The sequence below is a fragment of the Esox lucius genome, chromosome 8 (genome assembly GCF_011004845.1).
Source record: "Esox lucius isolate fEsoLuc1 chromosome 8, fEsoLuc1.pri, whole genome shotgun sequence".
Taxonomy (NCBI): domain Eukaryota; kingdom Metazoa; phylum Chordata; class Actinopteri; order Esociformes; family Esocidae; genus Esox; species Esox lucius.
Genome location: NC_047576.1, coordinates 4156500 through 4182402, shown reverse-complemented (window position 1 = coordinate 4182402; position 25903 = coordinate 4156500). Strand labels below are relative to the sequence as shown.

The following is a 25903-nucleotide window of genomic DNA, read 5'->3' as shown; positions in this document are numbered from 1 at the left end:
GATTATTTCTGGTGGATTTTGGAAGTACGCATCCGTGCATGCTTTTTGGGTCAGGATAGACAAACATTTCAATGGCTACAACCTTCAGTAGCTACGTTATAGTAAGCCTAAAATAAAACAGTTTATATTGCGACTATTTCTGGTGGATTTTTGAAATATGCACTGTGCATGATTTTTGGGGTAATATACAGTAGGCAAGATAAAAACCCCTTGGGCAGTAAAAGAGTAGGGGTTTCCACAATTCTCTCGTCTTTTCACTTGAAGAAAAAGTCAGTTATCGTCACCTATATTGATAGTTATTGTATTAATGTTTTTCACGAAAGAAAGAAAAACCAATGTTTTTGAGCCATGAAATTGCGTTGGCTGTGTTAAGTTCATATTCCGTCTCACTAATAGCACCGTGGTGTTGTGGTTAAAGACACAGCAACTCACTCGAATCCAGTGGGGGTAAAAACATTTATTACTTTTAATTGTGGGCCGGCTGAACTAGGCTTGCCTGGTTGGTAGTTTTTGCCAGAATTTCCAAAGCACTTCCTTACACAGCCTGCTCAGTCAGGAGGTGTACACCAAAACCCTTACATGTCAGAAGGAACACATTCTCTGGCCTTTCCATTCAGTTGAGCTCACAGACACCCAAGGAGCCACAAGAAGTCGCTTGAGTTCGACAAGAAAATACCACATTTGATCGCTAAGCTGGCTGACAAAATAATATAGCATTTATCTATGGGGAGTTCTGTCCTGGCTGACAGTGTGGTTCAGTATTTCTCTAGAGAACTGTTGGGTTTTAAATTAGAAGAGAGACTTTTAAAACTCTTCACAACCACTGTGTTGTTGTTTCAGCCTGCTAGACAGGAAATCGATACTCACGCCATTATATGAGAAGCTGTTCTCTATTATCAATCTTCTGTCTGAGGTAGTTCAGTTTCATCATTCTTTTCATCTCAAAGAAGTACTAACGTATTGTAACTCTTTTCCCCCGTTACATCTCATAAGATAAAAGAAAACGGCTAAATTATTAAAAAGTAAATATAAAATGTACTACCAATATCCACCCTATCCACGAATATACGGCTCCGGAAAAAATTAAGAGACTATTGCACCTTTTTCTTTCCTTTCCTAAAAAGTCGACAAGGAAGGTTTTGAGTGAGGAACAGAAGGGGTAAAATTAAGAGACCACTGCAAATTGAAGGCTTCTGTGCCTCACTCAAAACTTTCCTTTTCAACTTTTTTGGAAAGGAAAGAAAAAGGTGCAATGGTCTCTTCATTTTTTCCAGAGTAGTATATATTCCCTTTATTGACATCCACATCCATTTATTTTTGATAGTGTTTTTCTTTGTTTCTGAGATTATATCTTCCATTTTCAGGAATACCAAATTGACATCATCTTTGCCCAGACGTGGACAGACAGCAGGCTGAGATACAACAGCACCATGAAGATCCTGACCCTGAACAGCAACATGGTGGGCCTCATCTGGCTTCCTGACACAATCTTCAGGAACTCCAAGAACGCAGACTCCCATTGGATTACAACGCCCAATCAGTTGCTCAGGATATGGAACGATGGAAAGATCCTCTACACTTTGAGGTAAACAAAAACCAAACACATATGAGGGGTTTACCGCGTACTGAGCTAGATCAACCCAGGCTTCTTATTCAGCTAGCTTCAGTCAGCTTCACATTCCAGCTCATGCTTGAACCATCCTACGAGGGTGAAGCTCTGAATCTGCCTGTCCAACTTTAGCCGTCTTGTAGATGCACAACATGCATGTAGCACATGGATTATTGATCGCTTAATCGCTCATGCAATGTGGAACCATCATTCCAGTGTTACATTTTCAGTTTTACTAAGAAATAGGCTATTGTGTAAAACAGGAGGGCTTACTTAAAAAAATCAATGTTTTTTCACCCACTAATATAGCTACAAAAATAGTAGCCTATAACCTTAAAAACATTTTAATGTGTTACATTTAAAATGCATCATCTCGTTACCTAATGTGAAACGTCAGGTTTTCAATATTAATATTTCTCTCTCACACACACACACACACACACACAAAATATGAAATTAATATTTTATCTTTCTTCAAACCATGACCCCTACGGAATTGGGGAGTCTGATTTAAAGACATTCATTCCATTCAGGGTTTGTAAGCTATGAATCATCCTGCCCCAGTGCAGGTTAGTGCTGGAGGACATGTTGGCATAGAAATGTACCTGGTTACAAACTGAATCACATCAGTTTGATCTTTAACCCTGAGTTTGAACTCGAGTTAAAGGTTAAGTTACCTCACTAAATTGCAGTTCAAGACTTGTTTTTCACTGTTGAAATGTGACAGGTCTGTGCTATTTTCCTTTCATTTCAGTGTCTTACTATATATATATATATGTGACAATATAATGATTATTCAGTTGGATATATTTTATTCTTTTAAAAAGAGGCCAGACAGCCAGATTTTATTACCAATCCCTTATCTAATCCGAGAGCATCTTAAAAGGATGCTCACGTAAATGAGCATTCTACTCCCAGACTCTAAGTACTCAGATTTGATTGTTCTTTTGTGTGTGTGTGTGTGTGTGTGTCATTTATGGAAACCCAAACTAGATGCCTCCATTAAAAAGCAGACAAAAGATCACACATAGATTGTAAACTCCCCCTCCTCGTTCCCACACCCCGACCACAAAGGACCCACCCTCGACTGATTAGTCAAACAAATTTTTTTTTTTCAATAACTGTAGATCATAGCTCAACATGCTTCTCTTTAGCCTCATGTAAATGGGACACAGTGAGAGATCAATGTTAGCAATATCTAAAGATGAAAGCACCCTTTCATCCCAAGGCATCAGTGAAGCTCTTGGCAACGTTGAGCAGCCATCTTTTTGGATGCTATATATCCAGCACGTTTTTTCCCAAACCATAGGATTCACGGAGAAATCAACATTAGGAATAAGTGGAGTTTCTGCTAAATAAATATTTCTTGGAGTAATGGTGGAAAAAGACCAACATTCCTGTTTACAGAGTCAAGAACCCTCCAATTGTTTGAAGACGATATATAAAATGGTCCCTATGGACAAAAAAATAAATGATAACAATAAACTAAATAAGGTAAATAAAACAATTTGGAGTGGGTGTCATTTTCATATAAAATCTATTACATGGAGTTGAATATAGCCAATGTATGAAATGGAAATGGGTAATTTTACGATTTATATTTCTTGTTGATAGAGACATATAGGACATATTGAAACCCAGTCCAAGGCAGAAATAAGGCTGAAATATTCCTACCCCGTTGGGGGTCAAGGGACAGGGTTTGTAATTTGGAGACTGAGCCGCAGTTTTCCCAGATGAGGACGGTTTTACAACAGGATGCAAAGTTAGCTGTGTTGCCCACAGCTCATCATAAGCCTGAGGAGCCACCCGTATCTGCAAATAAAATGAAATAAAAGGTCCCTTGTACATCATGTTGACGTTGTGGGTCCTGGAATGTACACAGACCGCCTTCAACTGTTATATCCGATAGGGGATGCATGGCTATATCATCCCACAGAGGAAAACTGCTGAAATTTCCCGAGTGCCTAATTTGTAAACCGGGAGGTGCTGGAGAAAAACAAGAGGGAGGTGACCTGGGGGGCCTCTGTGCTAAGAGTTACCGGCACACATGGAATAATCGAGCATTGCATGCATAACATCACATTTGCATAGTGGCATAGAGCACAGAGTAGCTTACAAAGGATCCAAACGGGAGAAGTTCTATGCTTACTTTCTGACTGTTCTGCCTATTATAAACCTATTTCATGCACTTGTTCATGAATGGAGATTTATCAATAATTATCAGATAAGTAGAAGCGCATGAACAGCATTGGATGCATCGATTTGATCAGTTTCTTCTAGAACTTTTGTGTTTCTAAAGACAGTTCTCTGATTTCATTAGACCGGTTGGTTTGGTAACATATTTATTTTTGCTTTCAATCATGAGAGTTTGACAATCAGATTTTAGAAAAGCGACTAGTCCTCCTCATACCGCGCATGCTGAAAGTTATATGACAAAAAGGCCTAGCCCACAGAGATAACAGGCTACTAAGGAAGTACTGTATGTAATCTGTTCAAATAAATAAATTGATACGAACACACATGCTAGGTGTAAATATGTGTAAAAAGGTGAACCTTTTTGTAATACAAGTGTAACCAGGTAACTAACGAACAGCCTCAGCAAGAGGAACAGCACGGGAAAGAGCCGGCAAACCAGATTTTGGTTTTAATTTTAGTTAGTTTTTTTCTCCTGAATTTTGTGGTATCCAATTTGTGAATAAATCTCAGATCCATCGCTGTAACTACTCAACAGGCTCTTACAGTAGAGATATATGTCCAGAGTACAGCCAATGTCGTTCTGTCCCTTATCAAGCTGCTCACCGAGCCAGGTCTAGACCAGAATTCTTATGGGCCGAAGGGAACATACTTTCTGGAGTACTGTCTTGGTAAGCTCACAGGTGCTGGACAAGGTTTATTAAGGCTGGGTAGAGAACAATTGCTGTTCAAGCTGGCAGATCAGCTTTGTGGAATGTGGGCATAAAAGAAAAGCGATTATTGTCCTTGACTTTTGTTTTTCACTTTGTTTTTAAAAGTTTTGTTTTGGTGTCAAGTCACTTCTGAGGTTCTGATCAGAAAAAGGCGGAAAGCTAAGGTCAAAATAGGGTACTACAAAGTGCTGGTCAGAATAGGGCACTGCATTGGGTTGGGGTGCCATTTGGGAGGCAACCCAGGTGTGAAATAACCACATCTGTCACATCATTACCCAGAAGACCAGGGTATTCATCAGTGTCACACGGGAAAGTACCAAGGGGGCTCAAAATACTGCTGTTAGCCTAACCTGCTGGAACCCCCTGCTGGAACCAATGGAAGGTTCTAGAAGGCCTGACCCATTCCAAAACATTTGATGGATTTCTCAGTTTTCTGTTTTTGAAAGCTATTACAGAAGATGTCTATAGGGAATGGGCTTTTTCCTTTAACAAATGCACCATCATTTATTTCCTATTAAATTCAGATACAGGTGTATGGTCGTAATTTGATCACCTGTTTTGCAAACCTGTAGTGTATTCAACATAAAAAAAAGGCACAAAAAAAAGAAAACCATTTAATATTTTCATCAAAATCGCAGACCTATTTATAAAACGTATCAACCCCACACAAAGGATCTAATGAATTTTATTCAAGATAAATAATTAAAATGTCCTGTTGCTGCAGGACCGTTTTCCAGATGTGAGAAACGAGTCAAATTAACACCTGTGCCCACATCCTCCAAACCCCTCGGCTGTCGTACCCCAGACTGCCCTTGGACTCTGTCCCGTCTGAACCAACCAGCTGTGGAGTCTGGGAGCGAAATTACTAGATCATTCAGGAACCAGGAGGCCATTTGGAACACAGGATATATGCCACCCCTCCTTCTGGCCCGGGCTGAATGTACTCAGCCTTAGTGACAGACCCATTGAAGAGCATTTTAGCAGTCAAACCAGGCCTAGACAGGTAGTGACTGATGGCTTCAAACCGACAGATATATACATGATGTACAGTACAACATAGTCAGGGACATGTTCTGGAAACCAGCCTAGAATGGACCCTTTAGGGCTACACAGAGGCGTCGCTAGGATCACAACACATTCGGGGCTTAGCGCCTCCCCCCCGGTTTGCCGTATTCAAACGTTATCAAAGTGACATCAGTGATTATCAAACATTGCTTTTTCCGCTATCCATTTGGTGTGGACGCTGGCGCCACTTCAGGTGGCCGTGGATGCCAACGCGTGAGCCACACACCTGTCCGCAGGTGGGGCTTTGGAGACCAGATGTTGGGGTACTGCCAGGAGCCCGCTGGTGCCATTGGGCCTTTCTCTCAGTCCTCCTTTGTTGGATGTGGTTGTGAAGTTGTTATGCCCCTCTGGCACAGGAGTCCTGCCTGGCCGTCCGGTCAAGACCTGAGGGTTCTAGGTGGTTAGGGTTGATGTCACTGTGTTTTGGTAGGTCTTTGTTGTAGTCCAAGGGTTCTACGTGGTTAGGGTTAATGTTGCGGTGTTTTGGTAGGTCTTTGTTGTAGTCCAAGGGTTCTACGTGGTTAGGGTTAATGTTGCGGTGTTTCGGTAGGTCTTTGTTGTAGTCCAAGGGTTCTACGTGGTTAGGGTTAATGTTGCTGTGTTTTGGTTGGTCTTTGTTGTAGTCCAAGGGTTCTACGTGGTTAGGGTTAATGTTGCGGTGTTTTGGTAGGTCTTTGTTGTAGTCCAAGGGTTCTACGTGGTTAGGGTTAATGTTGCGGTGTTTTGGTAGGTCTTTGTTGTAGTCCAAGGGTTCTACGTGGTTAGGGTTAATGTTGCGGTGTTTCGGTAGGTCTTTGTTGTAGTCCAAGGGTTCTACGTGGTTAGGGTTAATGTTGCTGTGTTTTGGTTGGTCTTTGTTGTAGTCCAAGGGTTCTACGTGGTTAGGGTTAATGTTGCGGTGTTTCGGTAGGTCTTTGTTGTAGTCCAAGGGTTCTACGTGGTTAGGGTTAATGTTGCGGTGTTTTGGTAGGTCTTTGTTGTAGTCCAAGGGTTCTACGTGGTTAGGGTTAATGTTGCGGTGTTTCGGTAGGTCTTTGTTGTAGTCCAAGGGTTCTACGTGGTTAGGGTTAATGTTGCTGTGTTTTGGTTGGTCTTTGTTGTAGTCCAAGGGTTCTACGTGGTTAGGGTTAATGTTGCGGTGTTTCGGTAGGTCTTTGTTGTAGTCCAAGGGTTCTACGTGGTTAGGGTTAATGTTGCGGTGTTTCGGTAGGTCTTTGTTGTAGTCCAAGGGTTCTACGTGGTTGCGATCCTTGAGGCACCTCTTCTGTCTGCCAGCAGCACATTTTGCAATGCTTAGTTGGCCTTAGAGGACTTGGTGCGACAGGTGTTGGTCAGGCATGCGAATGGCCCTGTCCAGTGAAGATGGCACTAGGCCTGCAGTACTTTCATACAGGAGTTATTGAGGTAGAGAATTTCTGTATGGGGAATTCGATCATCCCAGGACAGTCTGAGTAGTCATTGTAGGCTTCGCATTTAGAAGACCTCCAAGATGGTGATGTGCCATATGTATGGGGTCCACGTCTCTGCCACATTGAGCAGAGTAGAGACACATACCGTATTATAGACAGCAACTTTGGTTCCGACCTTTGGGGTTTTATTTCTGAAGACCCTTGCACGGAGGCGTCCAAAGGTTCTGGAGGCTTTGCATATGTAGCCATTTGCTTCACTGACAAGGAAGCAGTCCAAGGACAATGTGGAGCTGAGATGGGTGAAGCTGTCCACCACTTTGAGTCAGAGAGCATAAATGTGGAATGTGTGAGGGTGGGGTGGTTGTACTAAGAGCTGAGCAATAACTTTAGTTTTTGTATGTTGATTTGTAGGCTGAAGGACTGATATAAGGAAGAGATTATGTTTAGGGCACTGAGGGCTATGTGCCAAATAAGTACAGAAATCCACGTACTGCAGTTCATATATTTGACATTACTTTGTCTTGGTGTAGGCCTGGTGTTGTCGGATGTTAAAAAGACTTCCATCCAGGCGGTACTGTAGGGGAACTCCATCTATGAGTCCCAGGGCATGGTGGAAGAGGTCAATAATGGCTGAGAGGGTTCTTTGACTTCAAAGGGTTCTGACTACAGACCTCCCGTGAGTACTCTGGCTTGCATTCCATCATGTAGTTGCTGCAGCACGGAAAGAAACTTAGGTGGAACACCAAGGTTGGCAAGCAGTTCCCTGAGTATCTGACGGTTGATGGTATCGAAAGCGTCGCTGAGGTCAATGAAGGTGATGTAGAGGTATTTTTGCTGCTCTCTGCTTTTCCCTTGCAGATGCCATAAGACAAGGATCATGATAGTGGTAGATCTGCCTTTCCGGAGGCCACACTGGATTCCCCGGGAGAGCACTTTCCAAATGATTTTCCAAAACAGTTTTCCCGCAATGGGAGGAGATTCCTTGGTTGTTCCCACAAACTGCCCTGCCCCCCTTCTGTTTATAGATGACGACGATGTTGGCGTCCTTCCACTCCTGATCAGGAGGTTGCATCCTCCAAATGTTTATGATCAGGAGGCGGCCGAGTCCAAAGGCGGCAGCCTCCAAACCCAGTGCATCACCAAGACCCACGGAGCCATACGCAAAGGGCTCTGTGAGCAACCAGAACAGCCAACGGCAAAAACAAGAACCAGAAGTTGCCTGCTGAGGCTTTGCACCGGGACCGACAACTGGACATTGGGAACAGGGCAGGAACTTCCAGGGAGCTCTCCTCTTCGGTAGCTGTTAGGGCCGATAGTCTTTTTTTTACTCCTGGATCGTCCTCTGTCAGGGTCCCGCCCTGGAGTAGGCATGCCGTAACTTCCTGAAGACCGCGGGCACACCTCATGACCGACAATCCCGGTCACTGGTACTCCTCTCGCAGCTGCTGGGGCCGAGCGCCCTCCTCCTCTCACCCCTCACATTTTTGCAAATATTTGATTATATCTTTTAATGTGATAACACTGAAGAAATGACACTTTGCTACAATGTAAGTTAGTGAGTGTACAGCTTGTATAACAGTGTAAATTTGCTGTCCCCTCAAAATAACTCAACACACAGCCATTAATGTCTAAACCTCCAAGTAAACATTTCCAAATAGGGCCCAATTAGCCATTTTCCCTTCCCGGTGTCATGTAACTCGTTAGTGTTACAACGTCTCAGGTGTGAATCAGGAGCAGGTGTGTTAAATTTGGTGTCATCGCTCTCACACGCCCTCATACTGGTCATTGGAAGTTCAACATGGCACCTCATGGCAAAGAACTCTCTGAGGATCTGAAAAAAATAATTGTTGCTCTACATAAAGATGGCCTGGGCTATAAGAAGATTGCCAAGACCCTGAAACTGAGCTGCAGCACATTGGCCAAGGCCATACAGCGGTTTAACAGGACAGGTTACACTCAGAACAGGCCTCGCAATGGTCGACAAAAGAAGTTGAGTGCACATGCTCAGCATCATATCCAGAGGTTGTCTTTGGGAAATAGACGTATGAGTGCTTCCAGCATTCCTGCAGAGGTTGAAGGAGTGGGTGGTCAGCCTGTCAGTGCTCAGACCATACACTGCACACTACATCAAATTGGTCAACGTGGCTGTCATCCCAGAAGGAAGCCTCTTCTAAAGATGATGCACAAGAAAGCCCGCAAACAGTTTGCTGAAGACAAGCAGACTAAGGACATGGATTACTGGAACCATGTCCTTAGTCTGATGAGACCAAGATAAAATTATTTGGTTCAGATGGTGTCAAGCATGTGTGGCGGCAACCAGGTGAGGAGTACAAAGACAAGTGTGTCTTGACTCTGGTCAAGCATGGTGGTGGGAGTGTCATGGTCTGGGGCTGCATGAGTGCTGCCGGCACTGCCGCCACAGATCATTGAAGGAACCATGAATGCCAACATGTACTGTGACATACTGAAAACATGATTCCCTCCAAGACGACCACTGCCTTGTTAAAGAAGCTGAGGGTAAAGGTGATGGACTGGCCAAGTATGTCTCTAGACCTAAACCATATTGAGCATCTGTGGGGCATCCTCAAACGGAAGGTGGAGGAGCGTAAGGTCTCTAACATTCACCAGCTCTGTAATGTCGTCATGGAGGAGTGGAACAGGACTCCAGTGGCAACCTGTGAAGCTCTGGTGAACTCCATGCCCAAGAGGGTTAAGGCAGTGCTGGAAAATAATGGTGGCCACACAAAATATTAACACTTTTGGCCCAATTTGGACATTTACACTTAGGGGTGTACTGACTTTTGTTGCCAGCGGTTTAGACATTAATGGCTGTGTGTTGTGTTATTTTGAGGGGACAACAAATGTACACTGCTATACAATCTCTACACTGCTATACAAGCTGTACACTCACTACTTTACATTGTAGCAAAGAGTAATTTCTTCAGTGTTGTCACATGAAAATATATAATCAAATATTTGCAAAAATGTCAGGGGTGTACTCACTTTTGTTAGATACTGTAAATAGGCACAGTGATTAGAGAAACCGGCGAGGGGGACAAACAACAAAACAAGTAAGTGATCCAAACGGGGGAGTGAAGACATTGGATCTCACTAGCACGGCAGGCCACAATGTGACACCTGACCTATTGACCTCAAACATCTACAGGCTAATAAGTATTTGCACATCTCCAAGCTAGATGACATGAAATACAGTCTTGACAAAAACGTCTTTGATGAAATCCCCCACTGACATGACAGTTGGAAAGATCTGTCCCCAAAAAGGGACAGAACCACATAACAAGCAGAGCTATTTCTGCAGGTGTAAGTTATTTTGAGATGAATGGTACAGCAGCTACAAAATGTAATTTGTTCTTACAGCCACACAGCAGACAATGGCACCATATTGCAGATGTCACCTTTAAGTTGTGTCTTTGAGCAAGGTGATGCCAAGCCTGTCTGTGCCCTGGCCTGCTCAGTGAGGTGTTGTAGCTATAGGCGGAGCAGCTGAACAGGGCTGTGGTCCCAAACAGTGCCCCGTTTTTCCTTAAGCTTATTAGGGCTCATACCACAAAGTAGTGCGTTTGTGGTATGAGGCAACAGGGAGCCATTTAGGGTGCACTTGGAAATTATATCACACTGTCTCAAACACTCAGGGAATGATTTCCCTGACAACAGCAGGAAGCAATGCCCACTGCCATGAGGCTGGACAGTGGACGAGACAAATAACGGGCAGCTAGATTCTCCCCCAGGAGTCGTATCGATTGTCTATATTCATGAATACCCCGGCCAAGCTTTGGTTGCAAACCGTACCGCACCCTCAAATGTCCGGTCAAAAGCAGTGGAATATAAATGGGAAAGGCTGGCATTTAGGACTCATTCTGAGATATTTATAGGAGAAGGGAACAACCTAATGTCACTCCCAATATTAATTATGCTCGTCTGCACTTTGGTGAAGATGAAGTAAATAAAGATGACATTTGTTGGTGTCTGCGCTTGGCTATGACCGCTGCTACAGTGACTGCTGGAGCTGACAACAACAATCCAGCTTAATCTTCATTAACAAAACCCACCACAGACATGTGGCACTGTCATGTGATCACTGTCATGTAATGACTTCGGAGGAGCTGTGGAAACTCTGCAGTCATCATAAACCCTTGAAAATGCTCATGGTCCTTCGGTATTACCCAAAACACAGTAGGTCTGACCAAGGCTCTGGATAAGTGCATAAATTTAAGAATTGTGAAAATATATTCACTCACTGATGTAAAGTAAAATATTTAGTAAAATGCATTCACTCAGTATTGTAATTGCTCTAAAACAGCAAGATTGATTGAAGATGGGAGGCACTCAAAGTGTGTCATGACATGAGTACTAAACATCTGTAGTGGTTTAGCTTGGTAATGTTCTTTTTTTTGAAACCGGTAGACAGAGGATTAAAGTCAAACAGGAACATTACATTGCTCTTGTGATTGCAATCTGATTTAATACTGAATATCAGATTTAACACTGTATATCTGATTAAACACTGTATTTCAGAGTTCTCCACTGACCTTGTTTTCTAGTCCTAAACTAGGCTTAATCTGTGTCTGCAAAAACAGCCCTGTATGTCGGATTTAACACTGCATGTCTGAATTAACACTGCATGTCTGAATTAACACTGCATGTCTGAATTAACACTGGGTCAGAAAAACAGGGTAGAACTGATCAACATGGTGTCTGCATGTGGCTGTTGAGACTGTCACATGCTCTTGGGCTAGTGCGCACACACACACACGCACGCACAAACGGTTTAACCAGATCGGAGCCATTCCGAACTACGTATCTCGTATTGTTTCAGATCAGATCCATTTGTAAGGCAGTCTCTCATCAGAGGTCAACTCTCTTCTGCTGTCAACTTGGTACTTCAGAAGACACCATTTTTGTTGTGTTAAATACATTCTTTAATATTGCGGAAGAAGAGAAATGAAAGACACCCATTCTAACAATATGAACAAAAACAAGTACATTTATCATCAAAAGTTCTCATATAAACAATATTGAAATTAATTAAGTTAATTTACAATGATCTATATAAACTATATTAATTTCGCAAATAACCGTTTTATGCCTGTCTCATTATATATCTACGTTCGGCAGCATAATATCGTAGGCATGTTTTAAGCAGATCTCTTTCCTTTGTCTTCGGTATGATTATAATGGGAGCTGATGGACAAAAACACAGCATGCCTCCCTTCTGTCTCACTCTCTCCATGTCTGTGTCTTCTTGCCAGGCTGACCATAAATGCAGAGTGCCAGTTACAGCTGCATAACTTCCCCATGGATGAACACTCGTGTCCTCTCATCTTCTCCAGCTGTGAGTAAAGTACCTCCCCTACTGTCTCTAAAGCCATCCCCCCATGCTCAGAACCAACAGAAACTGTATGTAAGCTTTCCAATCAATTAAATTGTTTTTAAAATGTTAAATATATATATCTTGACAACACAGCTGTCAAGGATGTCCTTTAAACAAAGCCCTTAAGTGTCTTGAAAACCAATTAACTTTCATGTCATGGAATATGCAAGGTCTTAACCAATTGACAAAGCAGAAAAGTTGTATCACATGTCAAATTGGTCTCTAAATAATACTAAACAGACCTAAGCATGTCCCTTGTTTACGACTCACTTTACAGTGAAAACTGTAAAATGTAGTCCAATGCACAACCCTATCATGTGGACCTGAGACGGATAAAATGCTTTCGGTACAATAGTCCCTGACACCAGTTCCTGACCCCTTGACCCCTAACATCTAACTCTAGCCCAAACATGACCTAACCGCCAGTTACAAAAATTGACTCCTGATCTTGGTCCATGACCCATATGTGTTGTTGAATAAATACACACTAACTGGTCCCGCCCATACGCTGGCTATCCCAAATAATACCCAAACTTACCCGGGAACATGTTTTATTTTGCCAAAGAACTTAGACATTTTTAATTTGGTTAATTCAAAGAGACTGAAACATTTACATTTGTTTCCTCTTTGTAGGCCACAATCACAGATGTAGTTTTGATAGCAGCATTGTATCACAGCGGGCATTCGTTCATCAGTGTTTGTAATTTAAATAAGCTCTCTGTATTGTCAGGGCTTTGCCTATCAACCATTGTTTTATAACTAGAATGTCATTCTAGAACTAGAATGTCAGGTTGCACCTCAACATCTGAAACCATGTTGTTTCTTGCCACCCTGCTAGGCTCAGGGTAATATTGAGATCAAAGTGAAACACAGAGAAAAAAAGCATTTCATCTCCCTGTCATGTGGTTTCAGCGCCTCAGTAGGAATTGAAGTGTCCGTGACAGCTCCAACAACAGAACATCATGATATCAATGCTTCTGGCCGGACAACCAAGGACTAACACTTGAGGCTACAACTAAAATAGAACCACATCTATGTACGTTATGCTGTCTCTGATGCCTTGATAAAAAAAGTTGTGGGCCTTTTTGTAGTACTACAGCCTAAGACAATTATACACTCACCTAAAGGATTATTAGGAACACCATACTAATACTGTGTTTGATCCCCTTTCGCCTTCAGAACTGCCTTAATTCTACGTGGCATTGATTCAACAAGCTGCTGAAAGCATTCTTTAGAAATGTTGGCCCATATTGATAGGATAGCATCTTGCAGTTGATGGAGATTTGTGGGATGCACATCCAGGGCAGGAAGCTCCCGTTCCACCACATCCCAAAGATGCTCTATTGGGTTGAGATCTGGTGACTGTGGGGGCCATTTCAGTACAGTGAAGTCATTGTCACGTTCAAGAAACCAATCTGAAATGATTCGAGCTTTGTGACATGGTGCATTATCCTGCTGGAAGTAGCCATCAGAGGATGGGTACATGGTGGTCATAAAGGGATGGACATGGTCAGAAACAATGCTCAGGTAGGCCGTGGCATTTAAACAATGCCCAATTGGCACGAAGGGGCCTAAAGTGTGCCAAGAAAACATCCCCCACACCATTACACCACCACCAGCCTGCACAGTGGTAACAAGGCATGATAGATCCATGTTCTCATTCTGTTTACGCCAAATTCTGACTCTACCATCTGAATGTCTCAACAGAAATCGAGACTCATCAGACCAGGCAACATTCTTCCAGTCTTCAACTGTCCAATTTTGGTGAGCTCGTGCAAATTGTAGCCTCTTTTTCCTATTTGTAGTGGAGATGAGTGGTACCCGGTGGGGTCTTCTGCTGTTGTAGCCCATCCGCCTCAAGGTTGTGCGTGTTGTGGCTTCACAAATGCTTTGCTGCATACCTCGGTTGTAACAAGTGGTTATTTCAGTCAAAGTTGCTCTTCTATCAGCTTGAATCAGTCGGCCCATTCTCCTCTGACCTCTAGCATCAACAAGGCATTTTCGCCCACAGGACTGCCGCATACTGGATGTTTTTCTCTTTTCACACCATTCTTTGTAAACCCTAGAAATGGTTGTGCGTGAAAATTCCAGTAACTGAGCAGATTGTGAAATACTCAGACCGGCCCGTCTGGCACCAACAACCATGCCACGCTCAAAATTGCTTAAATCACCTTTCTTTCCCATTCTGACATTCAGTTTGGAGTTCAGGAGATTGTCTTGATGAGGACCACACCCCTAAATACATTGAAGCAACTGCCATGTGAATGGTTGATTAGATAATTGCATTAATGAGAAATTGAACAGGTGTTCCTAATAATCCTTTAGGTGAGTGTATATTGTTACTGATAGAGAATCAGTCAAATCACTTTATAACCGATTTGTGTCGCCATTTTCAAATAAATAAATATGCATGCACACACACATTGAATGTAATGGGCTTGTACACCATGGAATGACGATGAAGTCGTTGTGGATTTGGGACATCACCATCATTGCAGATACCTATTACGCAGTAGACTCCATTATACCAACCTCGGCATCAGCTAAACCATGTTCACGTGTATCCAGTGGCATCCTGCTCTCTCTTCAGTGCACCAGTTTTGGTCAGGGCCCTAGGCCAATGGTACACCATTTAGACTAGGGGCTTTCAAATCTGTCCCTCGAAGCCAGGAGTTCCACTCAATTTTTTCTTTGCAACCTGCTAATCAGGGACTCACTTAGACCTGGGACACCAGATGGGCGCAATTAATGATGAGGCAGAATGGAAAAGCAGCAGGCTCTGGCCCTCGTTGGGTAAGACTTGAATACCCCTGATTTAGCCAATAGGGTGCCATTTGGAACACGGCTCACCTCTATGCCAGGCAGTGGGATAGCATTATTGATGAATAGCAGCTTCTTTCCCTACAGCCTGCCATTGGCTGAGGAATGTGGCTTTTATGCTAAAATATTCCCCTGCAGTCCCAGCCTGTGCACTGCACTCAAAGTGACTGGGCCGTCTAAAAGGCAGATTTATAAAACACGACTGCATCCAAATGCATCCCTGTTTTAAATATATATATTTATATTGCTACTGCACCCAATGCCCTATGTCAGTGGCTCCCAACCCTTTTCAGTTACTGTACCCCCAAAAAGATTTTGCACTGCTTGGAGTACCCCTGAAGTATACCCCTCATGTTGATTTCACTAGTAAGCCTATGATGTCATGAGTGTTTTTAAGTACCCCCCTGTGGAGAGGCCAAGTACCCCCAGGGGTCCTAGTACCCTTGGTTGGGAACCACTGCCCTATGTGGTGCATTCTGTTGGCAGCATATTCCCAATTTTTCTTTCCTATTTTGTTAACTGTGAGCATTGGTCGATGTGGGCGATTTGGCGTATGTAGAGCCATAACAATGAATTCAGGAGTTAAAGTAGGCCAGTATCTGTGATCCAAAGAGCACCAGGTGGGCTGGAGCTCAAACACCTATTGTCCAAAAGAGAGACAGATGGGATTTAGCTCCAACACCATTGATAATCAGAATTCTGCCAACAGGTGTATCTCAAAAACATTGAATATTGTTGTAAAAGTTTTTTCCGTAATTCAAATCAAAAAGTGACACCTTCATATATTCTAAATTCATTACACAAAGTGAAACAGGTTCACGCCTTTTTTGTTTCAATCTTGATGATTATGGCTTGTAGCTCATGTAAATCAAAAATCCAGTATCTCAAAATATTACAATAAAACATTTATAAAACAGAAATGTCAACCTGGGAAGAGCTATGATCAGCACATTTTTTGAGATGCACCTGTTTAGCACTATCTGAAAATCATCTAATAAATACATCTTAAAGGAAAAAGTTGCAATTTTTTAACCTGGGGCCTATTTAGATCTAGCATGATAGCATGATCCTAGTTCATAGACATTTTTTCTTTCGTAAATTATTATAGATTTTTCCTGAATTCTCTCTCTGTGCTAAAATGGAACTGAACGGGGCAACCAATGTAGAATTCGAAAATATATGATACATTCGGTTTTCCAAAATAGGAAGGCCACGATATATTGTTATAGATCTCTGTATGTTCTCCTGAAAAAAATTGTGCCAAAACAAGCATTGTATCAATGGTTATGTTCTGCACGAAACCAAAGTATTTTTCGTAAACAATGCACTACCTCACAACATCTGTAAACTCCGTAGTAGTAATAATTTCAGTACCTCCCCATACTATTCCTGCAGAATGGGACTTAAAACAGAATTACCCAAATAGCTATTGCACGCCTACTCACAGAATTGAGAGTTGTCCGTGTGGTCCCTCCGGCCTCTGCCTCTTCTTCCAGTTTCTTTGGGGACTTGGAATATTTCCAAAACTGTCAAGCTTTAAAGTCAATGTCATCTGTTGGACACTCTGGAGCCGATTCAGCCTTATCCACGGACACATCAATGTTCTCGATTAAATTAGGTAGCAATAAATCCCACTCCTAACGTGAGCTACAGTTTTGTAAACAAAGCCGGTTGCTGGATAAAGCCTTCTTGCATGCAAGCAAGCAAGTTTATTTATATAGCACAATTCATACATATGCAATTCAAAGTGCTTTACATAGAAAAAGTTCAAATTTGCATCTGTTTACCAGCAGATATACAACTTGTTGGCATTTTTGTTTGAGCTAGCAGTCTATATAGCAAATGTGAGCTACAGTTTTCTCAACAAAGCCAGTGCCCTCTCTTGGACTTTCATGTGACTCTCTTGGACTTTCCAGTGCGACAATGACCCTAAGCACAAGGCCAAGTTGAACCTACAGGTGCTGGTCATAAAATGTATTTATTTGAGTAATTCCATTCAAAAAGTGGAACTTGTTCCACACAGACTGATATATTTCAAGGGTTTTTTTCTTTTAATTTTGATGATTTTAACTGACAACCCCAAATTCAATATCTCAGAAAATTTGAATATTGTGAAAAGATTCAAAATTGAAGACACCTGGTGACACACTCTAATCAGCTAATTAATCCAAAACACCTGCAAAGGCCTTTACATGGTCTCTCAGTCTAGTTCTGTAGGCAACACAATCATGGGGAAGACTGCTGACTTGTCCAAAAGACGACCATTGACACCTTGCACAAGGAGGGCAAGACACAAAAGGTCATAGCTAAAGAGGCTGGCTGTTCACAGAGCTCTGTGTCGAAGCACATTAATAGAGAGGCGAAGGGAAGGAAAAGATGTGGTAGAAAAAAGTGTACAAGCAATAGGGATAACCGCACCCTGGAGAGGATTGTGAAACAATGTGGGGGAGATTCACAAAGAGTGGACTGCAGCTGGACTCAGTGCTTCAAGAACCACCACGCACAGATGTATGCAAGACATGGATTTCAGCTGTCACATTCCTTGTGTCAAACCACAAAAGGCAAAAGGAGGCAAAAGGAGCCCCAACTAAGTATTGAGTGCTGTACATGCTCATATTTTAATGTTCATACTTTTCAGTTGGCCAACATTAAAAAAAAAAAATGTGTATTGTCTTAAGTAATATTCAAATTTTCTGTGATACTGAATTTGGGATTTTCATTAGTTGTCAGTTATAATCATCAAAATTAAAAGAAATATACATTTGAAATATATCAGTCTGTGTGTAATGAATGAATATAATATACAAGTTTCACTTTTTGAATGGAATTACTGAAATAAATCAACTTTTTGATGATATTCTAATTTTATGACCAGCACCTGTACAGCAGTTACAGCAGAAAACGTTTTTGGAGTGGTTCTGGAGTAGTTCTGGAGTGGCCATCACAGTCTCCTGAAGTCAATATAATCGAGCCACTCTGGGGTTATCTCAAACGTGAAGTTCATGCAAGACGACCAAATACTTTCTTTACAAAATTATATAAATGGACATTTTGATGGAATTGTGCGTATTTGAGCATTTGTCATCCATTTCAATCATTTTGTTGTTATATACATGACAACTGCAGCCCAAATTCCATTCTATTCCCTAAATTGTGTACAACTTTTGATCAAATATATTTGGGCCCTAGATCAACATAGTGCTTAGAGAAGGCCTGGGGTTAATTCCCTGGCCATTTATGATCAGTTTCAACCTCTGGTAAACTCATGGGAGGAAACAGAAACATTCTACTTTCTTTTTCAAAGATAAATAAATCGTTATTTTGTGTTTTCAGCACAGGTCCTCTGTCTTAGTGAAGGTAGTGATGGAAACTGACTTAAAGTTTTACCATCACAAAATCATGTTTATAAACTAACACTATCTTTATTAAAAAAAGAATTCCTTGGATCGTACGGAAGAATGGAAAACCTGGGCCATGTGTGCTGTGATTGGCCAGAACTCATCCTTTCTGTTGTTCTGCCATCCAGCTGCCATCCTATTCCCTATGTGGCGCACTATGTTTGACCACAGCCCAACCTTTCTCCAGGGGGCTGTGTTCAAACCCAGTGCACTACAGAAGGATCAGGGTGCCATTTGAGACATTGTTGGACATTTTGCGCTTCTCCTTCTGTCACAGTGCATCCTATTGCCATAATGGATCCTTGATATCTTGTTGTCTCCTCTTACTGTTCAAGTGCATCCTGGGTATATTACTGTGCACCTGCTGCCACTGTGGATCCCGGGTATGTTATTTTCTCCCCTAGGTCCAGGTCAGACAGCTGAAAAGCCTTGACAAGAGGAGGGCAGTGACTACCTTTAGTCTCTGGGTGAGGGAGGGGGGGGGGGTTTAAAGAAAAAGAACGGTGGCCAAAAAAAGGCTGCGCTATAGCAGTCCACATGATTACATGGCTCCAATGTGTTTCCTGCTTTAGGCTCTTTTCTGTGGTATGAGTAATTCATTGTCCTCATATTAGAAGCCATTATAAGGATGTTTAACCAACTGATGAGGATTCATGGTGGCTGTACAGTCTGGGTGACAAACACCTGGAATTTGTTGTAGTAATGCTTTTCCTCTGAAGGACTTGAGGTGTACGCTGGTCCATACATTCAGCACTCTTTCTCTCTCTCTTTCCATTTCTCTCTCCGTGCCTCTTTTTCTCTCCGTTTTTTTTCTTCCCTCTCTGCCTCTATCTCTCTGTCTCCCCCTCATTCCAACTTCAGAACCTCTTTGCCTTATTACATCAGCGTGACCAAGAGAATAAATAACTTTTAAATAACCAATCAGGGCCAGCCAGATATCATTAATTACAAGTATTTGAATGAGGTTTAAAATAAATTAGCGTCTCCTCTGTTCTGTTTATTATGACTGACCACCAGTACTTGGCCTGCTTGGCTTGGCTCAGCTCCAGTGATAGCAGATCATTTGTTTATATTATGAAATTTGCATAACGCCTGAAAAAGACAGATTGAGGCTTTGAAAGAGTTCTGTTTTGTCTCTGAACTCAAAAATAGATAAATTGAAGAAATGCGGGTTTATGGTGTAAAGTTCCCCATATATCAGATAGATAATGGATGGTGTAAAGTTCCCCATATATCAGATAGATAATGGATGGTGTAAAGTTCCTCATATATCAGATAGATAATGGATGATGAGAAGTTCCCCATATATCAGATAGATAATGGATGGTGTAAAGTTCCCCATATATCAGATAGATAATGGATGATGTAAAGTTCTCCTTACAGCCAATTGATTATAAATAGCCGGACTACTGGCTTATGAAGTAAAGTTCTTAATACAAGAGATAAGTTCTCCGGAAGAGAATACTAAAATTTCACCAACGGTTCTTTCATTGTTCTGATTCCTTGTCTCCCTCTTTTCTGCTCTCATTCCTGTCTTAGTCATACCTCTCACTCTCTCTCTCTCTCTCTCTCAATCTCACTTCAATTCAAGAGGAATTTATTGGCCTGTTTGTGTGTGTGGTGATCAACCTTAAGAGGCTCTTCTCCAGGTCCATATTTCTGCAGATGAGGGCTTCTAAGAATGGGGTTCCTTGGTTGTGACGTGTAACAGCCTGTCTGGATTTTAAATACTGGCCGGTGTACAGTAGCATTCACCCAATCTGTAATAATTTTTAATTGGGATGTGAAATTCAATGTGCATTTTTGATGGCATAGAAAGCCCTGCTTGCTTTGTCTCTCAGTTCACTGACATCATTGCTTTGAGGTTACCTGTAACCTTTGCTCTTTGCTCTGGGGCAACAGCCCAGGGGAATCTGTCTTGGATGTCATTCTACTTGTCTTACTGAGATTAACTGCCAGGGCCAGGGTTCGACAGAGGTTGTGGAGATCTATGTGCCAGTATGTTCAGTGTCCAGTAGGGTGAAGCCGGTTGCTGGGGGCTCTGGCCAATTAATTTATATAAATGTTGAGAAATAGTTTGAAGGGCTCAAACAGCATTCCTGTCTAAACCTCAGGCTCCAAGAGAAGAAATCTTTGTTTTTCCTTTTAAATTTTTCTTGGGCACCTATTGTTTGCGTAGACTAATTTTATTACATTTTAAATGTTTCCCCTGATACTGCTTAACATTAGTTTGTATTGCAAGGCCTCATGGCAAATTATTAGTAAAAAACTTTAATGAAACCAACACAGCATGAGAAGTTTTGTTTGCAATTGTTTTGTTTTGTCTGTCAATTAGGGTGTGCAGAGTCTATACATGGCCTGCTGTGTCTTATTTTGTGAAGAGGACAATTTGACATTTGCTCAGAATAGTTTTCACTGAGGAAATGCTGGAGTCTGTTGTTGAAGATTTTACAGTTTTCACCATAGTTATGAAATGTCTTCCCATTTCTGTAGATTTGTGTAATCAGGTCTTGATTGCAAATATTGGAAGGGATCCCAGAGCAATATTCCAGAGGATAATGTTGAGGAATTTAAGAATAATTTCACTGAATGGTCTGTGAGTTTGATCATTTATTTGAATACCATCAACACCACAGACTGTTTTCGGGTTGGGGGGTTTGTGCTTTGTCCTGCAGTTCTTTAAATTTGATTGAAGAGCAGCAAATTATCCCAGAGGTGATTTGGTTCTATTGATTTTTCAATCACATTAGGATTTTATGTTTCTTCTCCCTTCCTCTCTCTTGCTTTCCTCTCCTTCTCTCCCACACTCCCCCCCCCCCCCCCCCCCCCCCCCATTGAGAAACTATGTAATCAACTCCATTTGAATGTATTAAGGTAATGGCCCCAATTCTAGCTCTCTTTATACACACTCATCACTGTGTTGATGGCTTAAGGCATTTCCCTTTATACGGTGCTGACTTTGTTATCACCAGTTGTACCACTGGGTGAACCAGACAACACTACATGCCCTTTACACTTGTTAACATACCAGACAACACTACATGCCCTTTACACTTGTTAACATACCAGACAACACTACATGCCCTTTACACTTGTTAACACACCAGACAACACTACATGCCCTTTACACTTGTTAACATACCAGACAACACTGCATGCCCTTTACACTTGTTAACATACCAGACAACACTACATGCCCTTTACACTTGTTAACACACCAGACAACACTACATGCCCTTTACACTTGTTAACATACCAGACAACACTACATGCCCTTTACACTTGTTAACATACCAGACAACACTACTTGCCCTTTACACTTGTTAACATACCAGACAACACTGCATGCCCTTTACACTTGTTAACATACCAGACAACACTACATGCCCTTTACACTTGTTAACATACCAGACAACACTACATGCCCTTTACAAACATACCAGACAACACTACATGCCCTTTACACTTGTTAACATACCAGACAACATTACATGCCCTTTACACTTGTTAACATACCAGACAACACTACATGCCCTTTACACTTGTTAACATACCAGACAACACTACATGCCCTTTACACTTGTTAACATACCAGACAACACTACATGCCCTTTACAAACATACCAGTGTCCATACACATTGGGTCAAAAAGAGCTTAAACAGAAAATGATCCTCGCTAGCTCTGCTTTTCTCTGAGGACATGTGTTGATGAAGTGGCATTTTGCCGCCAGTTGGTTTCCATCCATCACCAGACTACATGTCACTCAGGATTAATTTATCCCTTTACTGTAATTCACTTTTTTCCCTCTCATCAGCAAAAAAAGGTAGAAAAGTGACTGAAATGGAAGAATATTAGCATTCAAACTATCATGATAACCTCAACTTAGCCTGAAAAACCACACACACCATTTAAAATCCATATGGCATTTTGAGTAGATTCTCATACTTTATGAAAAACCTAATTTAGCAGGGAACATTGCTATTCCCACTTTTGTTAATTAATCCACACCATATAAAACATTTTCATTTTATCCATATTAAATATTTCTGCTTCCAAGAGAGACTATCCGAGCTGACCCATTCGTGCTATTGATGGTCTTCTTCATTCCAAAAAAGGCAATTTAAGCTTAGGTGTTTGGTTTAGTAGTATGAGAATCTGGCTTACTTTTAGGTTTAATTACCATTATCAATACCAGTTAGGTTTAGGCATTAGGGCTAGGTTAAGTTATCCATAAATGTTAGGTTATTGAGGTATATAATTGGAAAACCCCAAACAGTAGTTTAATGACCAGAAGATCATTTCAATACATTAACTTAAGAAATACAAGAATCCATCTTTGTTCGTTCTTTCTTTCTTCAAACTCATACATTTTGCATGGTTAAGAACTGTTAATGCTAGGTACACTAGTTCCCCCCCCCCCCCCCCCCCCCCCCCCCACAATCCCTATAAACGCAAGGGGGGGGGTTGTAATTTTCAGTTATACTATTGAAATTGCACTGAAATATTGACACCCTACAAGAAGCAACAATGTTCAAATAATGAGACCACTGAGTGAAGCGACAATTTGGCATCTAGGCCTATATCTCTGTATGTGAATTAATTTCGAACTAGCTTACTTAATCAAATAAGCAATAGCAGCGGTTTGGACCAGTTGCAATTAGACGAACTTGTTTGTACATACAGGAATACAGATTAACCTTGCGGGGTACATGATGACTCATCTGGCTTCAACGTTATCAGGAACATTCGGAAGTTGGGGGAGCTGTGGAGTCACTATCCCAGCGACCCTAGTTGAAAAGTGGGTGGAGTCAGTGTTGCCACGTCCGTTTATAACACGCGACTAAGGGCTTATTTAATTTTGAAGTCGCTTGAAATAATCACGAGTCGCGGGTTGCTTGTTTTAAAAGGTTTGGTCGCTTGTTAGGAACATCTGAGAAGCCACTTTGTTTTTGTACATTTATGGTCGCTATAGTTTCCCTAAATGCATGATTGACACTTTCTGCTCACAGCCTCACAATAATATAAGTGCTGTAGTGTAATTCGCTCTACTACAAATCCACGTGGATCTTTCCTGTCTCCACCTCCCTCCCATTGGCGAAAAATCTAGTTAGAATTCCAAAGCGATGGTACAAGTTTCAACGTTTATTTGTCAAATGAACCGAGCAACAAATACAGCGTCATCCTTAAAAATTCAATTATTGTGACATGGCGCCCTACAACTACGTAGTGAGAGTTATATATAAGCAAAAATATAGTCCAAAAAAATCAACACTACATAACACTGCACACTAGCAGCAGTTTAAAAGAGTGTACTGTAAACTAGCAGCAATCTGGGTATTAGCCTATTATTGATCATAGACATGGCAAGTAAGACATATACATAACAATGTAAACTAGCAGCAATTTGGTAAATTATTGAATATAATAGATACATATGAGTGTAATAAGCTAATGAATGGTGACATAGCGCACTACAACCATAGTGAGAATTAAGAAAAAAATACACAGCAAAAATATAACAAGAAGAGAAAGCAATAATATACATAACGGTACACTAGCAGCAGTTTAGAAAGAGTACTGTAAACTAGCAGCAATATTGGAGGTGGTATTGAAATTATAGATAGGCCGATGGCAAGTATGGCAATAATATACGTACCAATGTAAAGTAGCAGCTATTTTTGAAAGAGTTGGATGGGGAGTATGAACAGTATAGTAGAAGTATTTAATATTATAGGCACTTTGTACAGCATTGATGATGAGTTATCATTCACTACATTAGATGGCACAGCACTAGATACATTTCCACAAACGATACCGCCACCAAAGTGGTCCAAGTACAACAAAGACTGTGTACATCAGGTGGTCCAAGATGACAGTAAAGCTCTGTGCAGATACTGCAAAGCAGAATCTATTATTACAGTTTATAACAAAAAACAAGCATAACATAGCCTACTCGTATGTATATATATAGCCTACTAATAGTAGATACATATGGTACTAATGTATTTTACGCTCCCCCTTAGTGCTCCTGTCCTCTCGTTTTCCATCTCTCCATATTCTGAAAGCAGGTGATCAGAGATGAGTGGATGGTGCTGCCCTCCATATTCACGTTGTTGACGTTTGATTATTTTTTGTAAAGAATTATTTGCTTGTTGATGTTAAAATACATGTTTTGCGTTTCAAACTCTGAGTGGCTTCAGTTTAATATGTTGCAGGCTCATTCATTGACCGTAACACGCTATTACAGTATTGGGCTTGTTTTTGAAGCTGCGGTTGTTTGTTTCACTCGCAAGAATTGGCAACACTGGGTGGAGTGTATGCGCGCAAAGTCAACGCTGTGGTGGTTCGATAACGTGGCAGCTGCTCTTTACATGAGTAGTTTGGAAAAGCCAGTTTCAGATATCCATTATCGTGGACAGAAACAAACGTGATAGAGTTAATTAATAGGCTATGGCTATTTGCAATTTTCTTAAAAAGTTTTACACTATTTCCTGGTGCGCGTGTTGAGTGACTCGGTAAACCTTGACCCCGCCCCTATAAATCAAAACTAAAACTAAGGGGCTAAAATGTAAACTAAGGAGGCAAAAATGTATTCTGAGGAGGCTAAGCCCTTTAGATCTTGGCGCCGGGCTGGCTCTAATAGCACAAAGAGTGTGGGTATATTTACAAAGTGAACATGACGGTCAAATATCAATGATTGCCGCAAATGTTTTCAACTTGTCCTATTAGTGATGTGACTAGGTGTGATAGCCGAGCACTGACTGGTGAATTGCTAAGTCAATCACACTTTTGCAAACAGTTAACAGTCCCATCACCCCATAAACCAGGAATTTAGGCCCATGCTGCAGCAGTACATGTGAACGAGGTAGGCCAAATGATGACAAACATTGCCTGGCAGCTGAAGGCTTGCATAAGCTCGGGTCAGTGGTTGCCTCTAGGTTTCAATTCACACGGCTAACAATAGTGTTCTGTGAAGACCACAGAGGAAATCCTCTAGAAGACGCAAGGACAGACCATAGTTCTCTTGGCTAATGCCTTTAGGCCTTATAGCTCAAGGGTCTGTGGCACGCAAGATGGTTTGAACCTACATAGTGGGCCACATTAAACTTGAATCTGCACATCTGCTCCGACTTTTCCATCCAATCCTATTTTGAGTTTAATTAAGGTTTATAATTAACGGATGTTAAATATTCCCTCAGTGTAGTACCATTCAGCGGTACCATTCTAACACTAATTCATGTTGCAATTACTACTGTTATTTAACATGGCTTCCTCAAACTGAGTCGGTCTTTGGGCCACTTCT

At 41.5% G+C, this 25903-nt stretch overlaps 1 protein-coding gene across 2 annotated transcripts in view; it reads left to right on the top strand.

Moving 5' to 3' along the window:
* Positions 1–25903, top strand: part of LOC105027379 (gamma-aminobutyric acid type A receptor subunit gamma3) — a 130288-nt gene that overhangs the window by 86490 nt on the left and 17895 nt on the right. For both annotated transcript variants that reach the window (XM_013134824.4, XM_034293670.1), the window contains 2 exons: positions 1365–1585; positions 12260–12342. In XM_013134824.4, the coding sequence (XP_012990278.3) occupies positions 1365–1585; positions 12260–12342 (304 nt within the window). The remainder of the gene's footprint in view (positions 1–1364; positions 1586–12259; positions 12343–25903) is intronic.